The sequence below is a fragment of the Parastagonospora nodorum genome (genome assembly GCF_000146915.1).
Source record: "Parastagonospora nodorum SN15 chromosome Unknown scaffold_16, whole genome shotgun sequence".
In the NCBI taxonomy this organism is placed as follows: Eukaryota; Fungi; Ascomycota; class Dothideomycetes; order Pleosporales; family Phaeosphaeriaceae; genus Parastagonospora; species Parastagonospora nodorum.
This window is the reverse complement of record NW_001884564.1, coordinates 779069-794972: the sequence shown is the minus strand read 5'-3', so window position 1 is coordinate 794972 and position 15904 is coordinate 779069. Positions and strand designations below refer to the sequence as shown.

Here is a 15904-nt window from a genome sequence, read left to right as displayed (position 1 = left end):
CTCTAGGAACGCGGAAAAGGCTGGAACACCGTGCCTGGTCAAGCCCTGTTTGGATGTTGTCCCGTGTGTCGATGCACTGTCGCATGCGCAACGTTCGCTGCCCAGCGTTGCACATGCAGCGGACTTGTCAGGTTCCTGTCATCGACAAAGCCAATCGAAGCGACAGAAAGGGCTATCCCTGGCACTGGGTCTGGGAGCATCCTGAAACGCACACCAAATGCCCGATTGGCACAAGCGAATAGGAGTGCCTGGAAGCATGGCGATCTCGGCAGTCTCCCGAGTTGGGCAAGTCACATTGGAAGGAAGCTGGGCAAACTCATGCTCATGAAATTGCGACCTCGCGGCCTATCCTCATTCGAATACGGAGTGCCTGATGCCAATGGCAAAGCCAATAGCAAACACGAGGGGAAGCTGCGGAGAATTCGTAAAATAGCTCCTGCCCATGACAATGGCGAAGCTGGGCATCAATCCAAACCATTCCGTCTCCGATGCAACAATACTGCAGCAGAGCCGAACCATCTACGCCAGCCGAACAGTATTTCCAGACCTCATAATCGTAGCCAACATGACCGTACGCCAATAAATTCCCAATCGATTCGATAAACAAACGCTTTCGTGGGGTATCAATCACAAGAAACCAGACTCGGACAGTAGCCTACCCCCATTAGTCAGCCTGCGGACGTTGAGGGAAAAAGTACTGTGTGTACCTGGCAATTTTCTCGTCCTCGCGCTCACGCGGCTCTACGGACAAACTCATCTCGTACATCTCGTGCACATCGCCTGCCGATTGCATGTTGGTCAAGATGTAATCTTGTAGCTCTGGCACCGGCTGGAGTGGGTACGGCACATTCTGGTATTGCTGGATGTCTCGGATCACCTCAGCCGTCTTTGCTCGCTTGGCAAAGTTGATCAGGTTCGTCTTTTTGATGAGCGAGGGTATACCATCCTCGATGAATGTGAGATCCGTGAGGTAAACACCTGGTCTCGTTAGCCATAGAGACAGACTTTAGAAACAGCGAGACTCACCAAAGAATGGAATACACGGTGGATTTGCCCTGTGAAGGGTGTCGCGGTATTCTGCAAAGTTCTTGGTACTACCCATGAGCTTGCGCATACTCTCCAAGACACCCATGGAGCGCTGATTTACTGCACTCCACGTCCTGTTGAGACGATGAATTGGCGCCGTGCCCAAAGCTGAGATGATCGACGTTAGTGTGGAGAAGTTGTTCAATTGGCGGCATTTCTGAAAAAACATTAGCCGAGCAAATTGCATGCTTATCCACAGTAACTTACATCAGCCACCATGACAAAGTGCTTAATGACGATCACTCTCCTCTTGACATCCTGCTGGGTTAGAATCATCTGGGCGACCCAGTTGGTCAACTGGTTAGAGTGGAGAATCAACGCCTTGACGTTTGCGGCAGGGTCAGGCTCGCCAGGAGCAAGCTTCTTCTGCCACGTCTTGTTAAGGCATTCGGTCGGTCGGATTTTGCCGTACAGCCTGGATTCGATCGTTGTGAGTTGACGAGCGAACTCTGTTGCGTCAATGTCGAGGAATTTGAGCTTCTTCATGTGCTTTGGCAGAATTGGCTGTGGAGTCTGCGCGTTCAGGGTGGGGACCAAGCGCTTCGTTGGCATGTCAGGTCCACGCGATCGCTGCTCGACAGATGTCATGAGAGGGCCTGCTCCAGGGGTACTGGTTGTGGCCACATGGTCCTTTGCGAAGTTGTAGACTCTCTGAATCAGAATACGAGCCTCTTCGTCGTTGCCCTCCATCCAGTAGTTGTCGAACCAACTCTTAAGGATATTGACGACACGGAATCTGATGGGTTTCTGCTTCTTGTCTACCCAGGTCTGGTAATCTTCCTTGGCGAGGCCGTGCGGTGGCTGTATGCTCCATCTCTTGACTAGCATTTCGAATAGCTCGCCCGCGGTAGTGAAGGAACGGTAAGTGAGGAGGAAAGTATTGTTGAATGCTGGGTCCAGGCGATCGTGTCGTGTGAGTTGTTCTACGAGACCTGCCAGAGTACCTCCGCGTAACGCAGGGGGCACCACTTTGTGATCGTATGAGATCTCACCTTCGTGGTCAAGCTTGAGATACTCTGGTGTCTCTTCCATGACTGCTGTGGGGGAAGACTGGGACCACTTCGCCGAAAAACTTATTGGGCTTGTTGCTGTTGTTCGGGCGTGATGGCTTCCTCTCGGTTTCGTCCAGCACAATGCCCTCAGAGTATGTCTGCGATTTGTTCATATTTCCAAGTAATGGCCTTTCTGAAGACGAAGGTCCACGAGTGTGAGTGGGACCAGGCACTTCGGAGTCAGTATTCCTTCGTGGGTCAGTGCGTGGGATAATGTCTGCCAGTGGCACTGCGTCGGAGAGAGCATGTAGAAGTCCATATTGCTGAGCAACAGTTGCTTCCAAGTCACGGGAAACGTTCCGAACAGCATTGATGCGGTCCTCGAGCGAGTCGCCTCGGAGCTCTGCCCATTCGTCCCCGAGGGGTGCAGCGACTCCTTGGCACACAATGACGAGTTCTGAGACCATATCATACGCCTTTTGCTTGTGCATGCTGAACTCGTTGAGCTGTTGCGCTTGCAATGGCGAATCGAGCGAAGACAGGTTGATCGATTCAATGGTCGAGATCCACGGTCGGCACACTTCGAGCACCTTTACTGCGGCGTTACACACGTGGTCGCCAATCACCTGATGCCGCTGGTGAGAAATAACCTTGTCGCGAACAACCAGCTGCTCTTCAAGTCGTCGCAGACTTGACACTATAAGTCTCTTGATGTCCTCCAACCTCTCAAGGATTCGCGAATCCAGCTTGACGGTGGGCTCCACGAACGAGTCGTAATCATCCTGATCTATAAAGGACGTGGACGAGTTAGGGTCTCGGATGTTCACACCGTTCGAATTCCAGCTTCCGCCAATGTTGCTGCCAACAACAAAGCCCGGTACCAGGCGAGGAATCTCCTCTCCACGCTGCTGCCGAGCCACCTCCACAAAGCCATACACGCCATTCAGCACGCCATCCGCCTCTTTCAGACACTTGGAGTACGAATCCGGTGGCGGGAAATCAGAGGCTGCGATATGCGAGGAGAGGACCAATTTCGAGAAGCGGGACATGGTTTCACGGAAATGCGGGTAGAGGGCCTTGTTGGTGGAAATAATGGAGGGGTTGCCAGAGTGGTTGTCCGTGGTGCCAGAACCTGCAGCGAGCAGCAGACGCAGATGGTCTGATATGTCCTCGGCCCGTTTCACAAACTCAGAGCGGGCACTGTTGTTGATGGCCTGTCTGTAGCGCTCAATCGCCCGGCGCATGTCCTCCACCATTCTGTTCCAGGTCAGCGGCACGGGGTTGACGTCGTCGTAGAACTTGCGCGACTGCACAGAGGTGGGCGGGCCGCCCGTAGGATTGTTTGCGAAGGAGGTGGCCGTGGTACCGATTGGGGGCATGGCAGCAGCCGAGAAGCTCGTCATACCGTTGGGCTCGTGAGACCGCGATGAGAAGCCGCCGTTCATCGACTCCATGGAGGTAGCCGGCGAGACACCGTCAGACAGCCGCTGTCGTGTGTGCTGTATGGCTCGGTTAGCTTCCGCTCGTGGCGCTGCCGGCGCGCTGCTTACCATGGAGCTGTAAGAGCCATGTGCTGTGTGCCCCTCAAACTCGGATGCCGACGTCTCGTCGTCCGTGTCCTCGACGCTGTAGCCGGAAGCGAGCATCTCAGGCGGCGGCCTCGACGACTCTGGTATGAAGACATTGACGCGGTCGCGGGGGCCGCTCTCGTTGGGCGAGGGCGACTCCAGGGGCAGCTCCATTGTGCTGACGCCCGTCAGGGTGTTGAAATAGAACAAGCGGCCGTCGGGCGTGGCCTGGGGTATCCAGAAGGCGGCCTCCTCCTCTTTGCTGCTGCTATTGGCGGCGCCATTGCGCTCGATGGGCAGGATGGTGTCGTTGCCGCTCAGCGACTCCGTGTCCGAGTTGGTGTAGTCGGTGCCGCCTAGCGACTGCGCATCTTGGTCATCGTCTGCGTCCGCGCCGTTCCTGTCGTCTTCGGCTTCGTCGCTCGGGCGTTGCACAACGGCGCAGTAATTGCTGGGGAACCAGCCGCGCACTCCATTGATGACTCCATCCCACCAGCCGCTCTCCAGCTGCGTGATGACCTGTATGATCTCACCCTGTCTGAACGATAAACTAGTTCGATCTCCAAACACGGTTAGCATATGCTTGTGGGTGTGAAAAGAGGTATCCGAAGTACTTACCGTCTGCTTCGTAGTCGTAGAGTGCCCTCACGTACATGCCTCCCGGCGAAGTGGTGTTGGTGAAGGAACTCATCGCACCGCAAGGGAAGAAGAACCCTTCGCCAGTAGATGAGTCCTCTACTGCAAGTGCGAAGCCAGAGGTGGTTGTCCGTGGGAGGTGTAGGTGTAGGTGTAGGTGTAGGTGTAGGTGCGCTGCGACCGCCTTTTCGTCTCGTCTCGTGTCGAACGGGAGGCAAGGACGGCCAAAGGCAAATGCCACCCGACACCTTCAAGCTGGGCTGGACAGGTGCAAGAACTCCAAAGAAAATCCAGAGGCCGGCGGGCTCTTGTTACGACGCGGTTGAGTTCGCGCGGTGGGTGACCAGTAGCCAGGGTGGAGGCGAGCGAGGTTGATGTTATTGGCGGCGGGACGCCCCTCACTTTGCGCGCCTTGCAAGAGACGCAGCGAATAGAAGTCCGCAGCACACGCGCTGCTGCTAATGCTTCAGTGTGGTCGAGTAGAAGGGATTGTTGTGTGAAAGACCCTGACTGCAGCCCTAGAGCCGGCACGTGATGGTATTCTTCGACTTAGTGCCGCAGTATTAATGAAGCACATGCATGTCCTCATCCAAGCATACCCGCACCCGATATTTACACGGCAATCTAGCTGGTAGACTGCAGCACTGCCTTGCTCATCTCATTGTCTATCCGACGCTTGGCACCGTCAAAGCAGGTGAAGCCTCGCCCGGCCCGGCCGTCTGTCTGCGGATTATTCCTCACAGAGAGTTGCAAAGAGCACCGTGCGAACCCCACCGACTCCAATACCTCGATCCTCAACACGCCAGTAAGCTAGCATCACCTGAGGACGGTGGGGCCTGAGGCGATTCTACACCTCTAGAGTATGCCGCTTGACTCGTTTCACCTTCATGGGGATCCGCCAGGCCGTCTGCAAGTCATCCACCACCGTGACACCAGCATCTTGCCTGCACCCTCGACCTGCTACGTTACATGTGCAACACGACGACAACGGACTTTAAGAAAAAAGCACGTCTCGCCGTTGCAGCGCGCTCACTTCGTCCACCTCTGATACAATCCGCAACCCATTCCCAGTTCTCCCAAGAAAATGCGCCTTTAAATCTTACACTGGATCTGCGCTGAGGCTTCTAAGCAGAGCGTGCAGGATCTCCTCCTGCCACATGAAGGGAGAAGGCCCGATGGAAGCGCACTCGAAGTCTCCTAGCGGCCCCATCTGATACCCAAAACTCGCTTGGTGCTATCGCGTGGAAGCGGACGGACATTTTCTTTCTGGATCGTGAGACGCCGGCATGTGCGTAGCGGCAGGCCCACCACCATCAGAATCTCCCTCCCGCGTAGATATCAAAGAATGGCCACTCTGACGAATAGCTACCGCGCTGCACAGCACACGTGGGAAACTCGCACCACGCCGCGGGGGTTTCATAGCAATCGTCGGAATGTCACTGCACCGTGTGCTATTTGTAGGAACGTGTTTTGCATAGGTTAGGAATCGGAACAAGCTCGAGTTTCCGGTGCGCGCGCGCCACGGAGAGTACCATGCAAACTGCCTCATTGGACCACGCAGCCCGTTGCAACATGGACCTTGAAAATACTCTGCACACTGCTGCGACCTTCACCGCCGCGGATGACTGCCTTGTTCGCTCGGCCCGGCTGATTACACGGCAAGCGGGCGCGAGCCGTCTTTTCTCCAGCGGACGGACCTCTATTTGAATCCCATTGAAACCACGGGCCCTGTCCTGGTGCAGCGCAGCAAATGTGTTCTAGCGCGGGGGGAATCAATAGTCGTGCGAGCGCCCCTCTGCTGAGGAACGCGGAAGTATAGCTGCGATGGTACGATGTGTGAATATGAGGCTGCAGTTCATACATGCTTTCGTTCGCGAAGATGACGGTGAGAGCTGGCATAAGCGATGCCTTAGCTTGCAGGCCACGCTTTCAGGGATCACAGGGCAGGCCCCGACGTGTTGGTTGAGCGGGGCATTTTTTGTGGGTTCAACTTCCTGCTTACTGCTAAATCCTGATGAACTGGATGTAGCACCGAGACCGAAGAGCATGCGATATTCCCGGCGTGTTGAAATAGTCTAGACTGTCATCCTGGCTATATGCCCAGGAATAAGATCAAGTTTGGGTGTGAAAGAATCATTTAATATCGTGTATCTATATACGCACCAATGTAACCTTACGTAATCTATAGTTTCGCTCGAATTGCAGGCAAGCTCATGGATATCTTGCTCCTCATGACTTCGGTGTGCAAGCCCGACAGTACCGTCTCCATTGTCACTGGTCTTGAACTGATATTCAGCAGTGCCTCATCCACCAGTGCGAGAACATCGCCAGCACACCCAAACGACAACGTCCATCCGGAACCGCCATGGCCGTAGTTGTGCACAATCCGACTAACCCTTCCTCCTCGATGTGATCGCAACTCGCGCTCTACACGCACATTCTTAGGGCGAAATGGCCGAAGGCCTTGTGCTACTGGATACTCCGGGTCGACTCGTGCTTTCTTGAGATCCGGAAGGAATGCTTCACAACGGGCTCGCATGCGCTTGATGATAGGCGATTCCAGCGTCAAGTCGAGTGAAGACTCGTTGGGTTCAGCAATGCCACCAATGAGCAGTATGTTGTCGTTCCTTGGAACCAGGAAGACAATTTCATTCGAGTCGTGCACCGCGTCCGCAGACACGATAAGACATTGGTTCAGCTTCGGGAAGTCACTGCCGTCGTTGATGACGCGAATGAGTCCGCCGCGGATGGGATAGCACAGTTTATCGCTTGCCAGCTCGTTGGCTGCCAGTCCGGTGCAGTTGATGATGACTTCTGCGGAGAATTCGGCGAGCAGAGACGCTTCCTGGTCGAACAGGTCGCCGGTGATGGTTCGTGTGATGAGTCTGGCGCCTTTGGATGTGACAAGATCTTTGAGGAATGCCATGCACACATCCGTATCGATGACGGGCGCGAGATGTTCGTACGCATCGACTGCCCCGTATGAAGCTTCCACACGGCGTTCCTTAACGAGAGCCGGATCCCGTCGAAATCCCCGTATACCCTGTGCCTTGATTTCTTCCATCCTCGCCATCTGCACCTCATCCCCCTCTAGCGGCCCCGGGAAGAAGAAATCTGCCTTCCTCATCTTGACTCCCGCTCGCTCCGCAAGGCCCTCCGTGCCAGCGATCGCATCCCATATATGATAAGACACCATTGCCCACGGCTTCGAGCGCTGGAGAGAAATCGCATCGGTATGCTGTCCGCAAACCGCCGGAGGGAATTCCCACAGCGCGCCCGCGATCTGAGAAGTCAAGCGTTGCGTCTTGCCATATGTAGCCCACTCCTTTGAAAGAATCGTAACGTGGTAGCCTTTGTCGAGCAGCAGCCACGCATTCACCAGGCCAGTGACACCTCCGCCAATAATCAGGATATGTGGAGAAGAAATCGTCGGCGCATGTAGCGCAGTGGGTCTCGCGGATAAATCCCGTCCGTAGACGAGTCCATCTTTCGGTCTGTATTGTATCGCCGCCATCTTTTGTTCTGACTCAAAAGTTAAGTTTGCGACTCCAATATATACTGACTCCAGTCGTATGCCATCCCACGTTCTGGGTGTCAAGTGTAAACGCCCGTTGACCGTTGGCACTATCCGCGGCTGACGCGCGGGAATGTTTGTGGATGCCACGCATCCGTCTGCATGCACATATCGGCGCCGAGCATTGCTGTAAACAAGGCAAATCCAGAACAAATCACATCCAAAGGAGGCCCAAATGAGGCAACTTTACATGTACATATGCACATCCCGACACGAAACGGATTGTAAGTGGCCAGTTCACGTGCTTGGCAAGGTATACAATACGAAGGTAGAGTAGGCGCAGTGGAGCAGATGATGCAGGTGACGGGAGAATCCGAGGGAAGGTCTGACGAACCTGGGCGTGTAAGCTTATGGGGGAGGTGAAGGAAACGTAAGAATTGGGAGTCATTGTTGGTATTTTGTTCGTGCGTGGTGAGCAGGTGATGTGAAGAGAGTAATGGCGCCGAGTAGTCAGCATTACGCAGGTACCATCGTCATCGTAGTGCTCAGGTAAGAAACCATTTTCAGGCGAATTTCCTCGCGTCGCTCCAGCTTATGAGGCGGTCAAGATCCTTCAAGCCGGGAGAATTCTTCCGTAGTCGTGACCGAAATGTCATTATATCCCCAGTCTGATCCAACAGAATAGGAAAGAGCCACGTCTTATTCACCGACTTTGATTGACGGTTTACGCAGACCCAAGTATGTAATAGCGTGGGATGCAAGTCCTCTCTTTCCAAGGACGTGATCTTCGAATGGTCTCGGGAATAATCTTTGATCTCACTCTTGTCTATACTTTCAGGGCTTATGTGCGTAACGGTCACGCCACCCCACTCCCCAGAACGTCTGGCCCTCGCTTTCCCCAGTAGCATGCTTGCGCCTAGCGGGCGAACGGCATGACTGAAACTATTCATATTAGCCTACCCTGCTGTCGTCGGAACCGCGTAGTTCCCAGGTCCTCTGTACCCCAGCGTCACATGCAGCCATCCTGCAAGATCTCGCACCAACTCCTTAAAACTATAGCGTGTTAACTTGTAATGCGCAGGCACTTAGGAAAGACGGTGGCCGCCCATCCTTCACCGCTCTCTCTTCGCTGCATCCATTAGAACGGGTACTTGGAGAGCAGAACGACTCTACTGAGCTTATGGGTTTCGCCATTACGAGACTCTTCATGACATGACTCCTCGGACGTCACCTAGCGACAACTCGACGAAGAGGGGAAGAAGAAAGAGATAATGTAGACAAGGCGAGCAAAAAAAAATCGCTCGATGGTCGTGCTAGCAATATTCCATGGGTACTGATTGATCTTCCTGGAGAATTTCGTGGAATCTAGGGGCGGCTTATGGAAACTATTGACATACTGAAGCTAATCAGGCTGTACTGTAGCACTTCTGACCTGAGTTTCACAACATCCTGAATGCCCTGTGGTTGCAGTGTCCAGGCGGGAGAATACTGGCGTGACTGCGAACTATTGCTCGACCTGGAGCTGATATCTGTAGTGAGCATATAGGAACAGCCGATAATTTCACTAGAGGGTAAGATGTAGCCGTACCCAAGTATGTGTGAGCTCATTGTAGGATAGTTTTTTCAATTCTTCGAAGGAAGAAGTCGTGCCTCCCGTTCACCTCGACCGCTTAGTTAAGTAGAGGATCCTCTGCTAGCTCTTGTATGATACAACGGCCACAACCTACATGCAGGGCTGTTCAGCAAGTCTAATTTCGTCGGCGGCACGTGTAGGCTTGGAGGAACTCTGAGTACTATGAGAGTCCATTTGGAACGCCATGTGTGAACCTGAAGAGCTTCGATAGCTTATTAGTACGCCACGAAGTACTGCAAAAGTTTTGGGGTTAGACAACCTCAACTTCCAGACACGCCGATAGTGTATAGAATCCATACACAGCGCGCAGGAATTTCGGCAGTTTGTCGCAGCTCGGATGAGGTCGAACGACTCGAAGAAACGCATGTCTCGCGTTCCAACATACTGAGAGCCGAACAGTCACACGGAACGAGTCTCGGTGGTCTGGACGTGACTGAGTCAAACATGCGCCGTCGCTCGGTTATTCCGCAATCCGCAGTCCCCGTCGAGTGCATCCCTGCCTTACCAGCCACCTCATATTTGGCGCGAGCGTTGTGCCCCTCGTTGAGCACTTGTCGGCATCAGGCTGTCGCCTAATGAGGACACCATTCGGTTATCAGATAGGTTTCCGCAACCGCCGCGCTTTTAGCGAGAGCATCCACACTCGCAGCTATAGAGCGCGACCTGGACTTGGAAGCTGCCGCATATCCACTAACATTCTGACGCAGCCATGGACCGGAGCCAAGTGGGGTCGCGGGGGACGGGGACTTAGCCCCGCAGTTATGGGTCCAGGTTTCCAGGAACAGATTCCTCGAACTAATTTCCAGAATGACAAGGGCGATCGTGCAACTTCCGATCAGAGGACGGACGTGGCACGCCCTCGTTTCGTCATGTCATTCCAGAAGACGAGGGGGGCTGCCCCTTTTTCACGCCCCTCCGTCATGGACACAGACCAGCAGAAGAGGGGTGGTGGTGGTGGCACGTTGTGTGTGTGTCAGTATTGAAGCTGTGTATGGAACGGTCGGCAAAAGTGAGGCGGTGAGTGCTCGTATGCACTCGATGCATCTGATAAGTAGCGCAGCGCAGACTACGCCTTGTAGAGGTAAAGGTAGAGGGTAGTTTGACAGGTGTTTACCGCTCTTTCTTGACCTCGGTGTGACAGCTAGTCGTTGAGCAGGCCAATTCTCCGCCGACGGGACGTAGCACGGCGACTTTCCTCCAAAGGTGGAAGAGCGGTTGGACAGCGGGTTGCCAGGTACTAGCAGCACCAGTTGCTCCACAGAGGCCCCGGGACGGTCCAGCAATGTGTTGTGATGGTGAGGGGGTTGAGTGTTGATGGAGGATTGGATGCATTGCAAGCAATGTGATGAACATTGTGCCTTGCTCGGTTGAGCTGACAGGGCAAGAGCGACGCACTCCGCGGCGCAAAAGCAAAGTGTGGCAGTTAATGGCGTATTATTAACAGCGCGTAATTGGAACGCAGCGGTGGCATTCGTAGTGTAATATTCACACTTTCGGAGCGACAGACGGCAGGGGTGGATGGCTGGTGTGAGGCTCAAAGCACGGGCGCTCGTCGAGAGGTCGAGTGCCCGCCTTGAGCGCCCCTCTCCCTCCTTTATTCCGCGCTCGCACAGCAGCTTCCGAATCCCATCCCATCACCATCCCCACGCTTCATCAACTGCGGGCGCATCTCTACCGCGCCGTCGCATATCTGTATCATCCCTCAACCGACCTTTAGCTATCCCTCGTGTGCAATTCCGCGGAATGAGAGATTTCGCGAGCCACCGTTCCACGCCCACCACCAACACGCTTTAACGCCCCTCGCGCGACGGCCGTCGAGACATCTCGCTGCATCAACCACACCCGGCCACGATCGCATACCACCGTTACAACCGCCTAGATGGCCGGCACATCGACGCCTGCTGGCGCTCGAGTTCCAGAAAAGAAGTACAAGTAAGCAGTCGACGAATCGCGCATGCGAGAAATCACTGACGACCTCCAGGTGCCAATATTGCAGCCGCGCATTTAGCAGAAGCGAGCATCGTAGCCGTCACGAACGTTCTCGTAAGTGCATCTCGCAGTTCGCGATGGAGCTTGGTGTTTTGAGGCGGGGTAGCTGTTTACTGCTGCGGGACACCGCGTGGTGGTCGCGCTGCGGGGAAACCGACATACACGTGGTTCCCACAACCCCAACTCCTTCACGCACACCTCCACCATTCGCAAAGCAATTCAAACAACACAACACCAGCTAACTGCCTCTATTAATAGACACTAAAGAAAGACCCTTTAAATGTGATCGCATACTACTATGATGACTGCCTAAATAGCTAGCACATCGACGCCTGCTGACGCTCAAGTTCTAGAAAGAAATACAAGTAATTAGTTAACGAATCGCGCATGCGAGAAATCACTGACGACCTGCAGGTGCCTTCAAGAGCAAGCCTTGCGGAGCGCTCTCACGGCTCCAAGAATGTAGAATACAATGAAAACAGATCCTGCTCATCTCTCGCCTCACCTGTAATTCCCGCATCCCTTTGCCTCAGGCTTGTTGAACAGCTTTACCTGTGTATATACGGCTGCTCTCACTTGAAAGCCCCGCAATGGCTTGTTCGAAGCGCATATAAACAGGCTGCTGCTTCTCACCTCCATCATTTCTACACCAACTCTGATCACAGCGAGCTCGACGTCGAGCCACGAACCCTCAGGACAATCAATACTACTTCAACAGCAACCGCAGCATACGAAGAGCACACCCATCGCCCTCCATGGCGCAGCCGAGTGAGGTGGGAGATGGCGGGCTACCGACCGCAGCTGCTCCACCTCGATCAAGTTTCAAGGACGCGAACAAGTCCGACAAGAACGAAGAAGAGCCTGCAACTGCGACAAGAGAGTCGAAAGCAGCACCAGTTCGCAACCCATACCTCCAAGCTCCAACTGCTGAAGCTATTCGCCGATACCAGAAACGCGCGACGAAGAGCGGCGGCGTCATCGTGGACGGAACCTATTGGCCACACCATCCCAAATCCTCTGTAGAAAAGCTGAGGAAGAGCTTCACCGATGATGGCATCCTCCACCCAGAGAAGTTGACAACTTGGGACCAGTATCTTTGCAAAGATTCATCGGACTCGTCATTGAATCCCTACCATCCATCGTACGATCCCATCCCAGCAAAATACTATCCGGAAATTTTGAAAAGCGCTGCCAAAGGCGGTGGTATCTTCGTGGACAAGGACGAAAAGAAAGGCTTTATCGAGGGATGGAACCTTACCCAGCTGCGGTCGAATCACGAACATCTGATGGAGGAGCTTGAAACGAGGAACATAGATTTCAATCTTCTCAGACATCGATGGTTAGCCGCAGAAGAAAGAATGAAGGCTCTGGAAGGAAGACACCAAAGCACGCTCCAGAAGTATGAGCGCGAGAAGACTGCGCTCAAAGTCCGGGTCATGGAGTTGGGGGGATGGCCAGGAATGATCAACGAAAGCGAACAGGAAGAGACGGAACTTGGTGCAAGCGCAGACGTGGAGTTGCCACTCGACAACAAGGAAACCACGCAGACCAGCAAGGGCCAATCTGATGAACAGGAAGTCATTGCCCAGCCTGCGGAAGATCAGGGCGATGATGACGGAAAGCCCAAGGATACTATTGCTGAAGTTGCGCTGGTATCAACTGTCTCTCAAGATTCGAAGAAAGCCGTTGCGCTGTCTCTTCCGAACGATGAGCGGAAGTCAACGAAGAAGAGCGAAGGACCCACGAACACGACCGCCGCTCCTCAGAGGAAAGACGTGCAGGCAGATCAAGCTGCTGAGAAAGTGAAGATGATGCAAGATTGGAAACAGGAGTTCAACAAAGCCGCCAGGAATCAGCTTGCCGGGAGCGTGAAGAACACCATGTTTGATATTGAAGCAACGCTTGGCGTAGCTCAGCATCATCTTCTCCTCATACCATATCGCCGACTTCCAATGGCAATGAAGCTGGATGGTACAACATTCGACCCGAATCCGACTGGAACTTTAGGCCCTGAAGAGGTTGCAAAGGTTTTGGAAAGCATCGGAAGCGAGGCCTGTCAAGCCTTGCAGAGAGTGGTGGCAGAGATTGCAGGTATGACCTGCTCTCCTTACGACATTCCTGCAAAGCTCATCAGCGCTGCAATGTCAAGGCAAGACGGCACAACCTATTCGGAGAAGATCCGACTGCAATACCGCGAGGAATACGAAGCGGATCCAGAAATGAAATTGATGTTGTCGGAAGTTGGCCGCCTTGCTGATCGTACTTTGGGAATGCCGCCCCCAGATCGGAAACCATCAAGCACTCCAGCAACAGAGTCAATAGTCAAAATCAAGACTGAGCTGAATGGGGATGACGCATCCATGAATCGAGAACAGCTGGAAGACACACCACGATCCAATACTGGAAAAGGAACCCCTGTGCCTGAGAAGAAAACGAGTCGTGCAAGGAAATCACCAGCGGAGCGCAGACAATTCTTCCGTGAAAACTCGAGGAATGGAGTCATCCACATGTTTGATGCAACAGACGCAGACATGTTAACGTACATGGGCGACATCCGATGGTCGCAAGCTATACACAGACATCGGTATGATCTGGCCTGAGTGTGCGAAGGATATGGCAGACGTCGATGCCAGTGCCTGGGGCGCAATGAGCAGAAAGCTCGCTCATTATTGCGAAGCGTCTCATGGCTCAGGGTGGATTGTCCTCTGTTCTGGAGACGTGGGCAATTGCGGTGATTGCAACCACCAGGACTGGAAGAGTGTCGACATCTACTTACCGCCCGGTACTCGAGTCTATATCCTCAGAATAGGCTGGGGTATCAACGAAGATGGCTTGATTTGCAAGATGGATAAAACGCTGAACCCAACAACACAGCCCAATCATCTCGGTTTTCCTAATATCGTCATACAAGGAGATACATCGGTCTGGTCGCTGGGAAGTACCTTTACTCGAGCTCGCCGATCAGTGCCACTTCATATTCAGAAGGCTGTTGCGAGTGGGAAGATTGGTGAAATGGCTAAGAAGAGTAAGGCGACAGATCCGGTCCGGTACCTCAGGAAGAACGAAAAGGGACAAGCCATTCTCAAACCAAATTTCACGGATGGAACACGAAAACTTGAGAACGGCGGAAGGCTCCCTGGTGTGATCAAGAATTTTGACAAAGACTTCGGAAACATTGAGGAATTCCACCAGAACCGGATCCGCCACTTGTGGGATACCAGCGACATCAAAGGCTACTTTGACAGTACGGTGGTCAAGATGATAAAGAAGATCGACGAGTACGAAAATTCAGGTATTTTGAAGAAGCAGCAGTTCGACATACAGAAAGATTGGTTCACTCGAGCCGATGTTGAAGAATTTCATCGATCAGGGTGTCTAGAAAACTTGTTACTCGATGTAGCTCGGAAAACAGCACCAGAGAACTCAGCTTCCGCGGTCAAGGGCCGCAAACCCAAAGCTGAACGCCTGACCTCAAGCAGCTTACATGAGCTGTCAGAGGACCCAATCGTCCGCCAGCCAGCTAGGAAACGCAAGGCTGCGCCTACCACCCCTGCTCCATCCCGCTCGAAGAAGATCAAGCAAGGAAACGAGAAACAGAATGGCCAACAGGAACTCGCAGCAGACTCTGATGCTGATGGAGGAGAAGAAGAAGGAGCCAAAGATGATATGGCTGAACCGGTAGAATTCCAAGATCTTTTTGCTGAGGCAGAAGAAGAAGGAGCCAAAGATGATATGGCTGAACCGGTAGAATTCCAAGATCTTTTTGCTGAGGCAGAAGAAGTCGAGGAGTATATTCCTTATGGGGGTCGGAAGAAGTTGCGATACGTTGAGAACAACAACATAGAGTTGAATATGTGAGTCTTTCACTCGCACCCTACGTGCCGCCACTGGTACCAGCCGTAAGTTCTTCCCGATGTACATTCATGTCTTCCTAAAACTCACCTACTTTTCTAGATAGTCATCTGGGGACACCTCCTCCATCTCGCCGCCAGTATACTCTACGATGGCAGCACCACTTTTCCGGGAAGGCAAAACAGCCAAAGTTACCATGTCTGGCTGGCATCCAAACGATTCTCCATACAAAAGTCTTTTTGCGTCTGCTTTCTTTTATCTCCCTTTCCAGATGCTTCAGCCAAGGTACACTCTGCGGGCTGTGCGACGGCTGTCCTCAGTCGAGGACCTGCACGATGTTCCATGCCTCAAACATGAATATCCCGTGCAGCAGACCGCCAAGTCGTATACCCTGCGGCGGTGCTACTTTCGGAACAGGCATGATGGTAACAAGTTTTTGATTTATCCTTTTCATCTGCATTACAGCATATCTCACATGGAACATCGGTTCTATAGCAAGCTTGGCTGCATCCATTGATCAATCTTCGGGGGCGTTTGCATCGAAACTGATGTGAAAGACAGCCAGAGACGGAAGCGCTGGCGGGTGACATAGCTTCTCATATCTCTTACAAAATATATCCTCTGCATCAATGAG

The 15904-nt window shown here is 53.2% G+C and overlaps 3 protein-coding genes across 3 annotated transcripts; 1 reads left to right on the top strand and 2 right to left on the bottom strand.

Annotated features, from left to right (window-relative positions):
* Positions 1-664: 664 nt before the first annotated feature.
* On the bottom strand, positions 665-4225 carry SNOG_10312 (hypothetical protein; the record flags this gene model as incomplete). Its single annotated transcript, XM_001800535.1, is given in 4 exon segments — positions 665-978; positions 1027-1243; positions 1294-2102; positions 2122-4225. 4 exon segments carry the CDS (start codon positions 4223-4225, stop codon positions 665-667), a joined length of 3444 nt encoding a protein of 1147 aa, XP_001800587.1.
* Positions 4226-6464: 2239 nt separating this feature from the next.
* SNOG_10311 (hypothetical protein) lies at positions 6465-7796 on the bottom strand (the record flags this gene model as incomplete). Its single annotated transcript, XM_001800534.1, has 1 exon — positions 6465-7796. One exon carries the CDS (start codon positions 7794-7796, stop codon positions 6465-6467), a length of 1332 nt encoding a protein of 443 aa, XP_001800586.1.
* A 4377-nt stretch (positions 7797-12173) lies between these two features.
* Positions 12174-15276, top strand: SNOG_10310 (hypothetical protein; the record flags this gene model as incomplete). The annotated part of the gene is made up of 2 exons (XM_001800533.1): positions 12174-13677; positions 13997-15276. 2 exons carry the CDS (start codon positions 12174-12176, stop codon positions 15274-15276), a joined length of 2784 nt encoding a protein of 927 aa, XP_001800585.1.
* Positions 15277-15904: the final 628 nt, after the last annotated feature.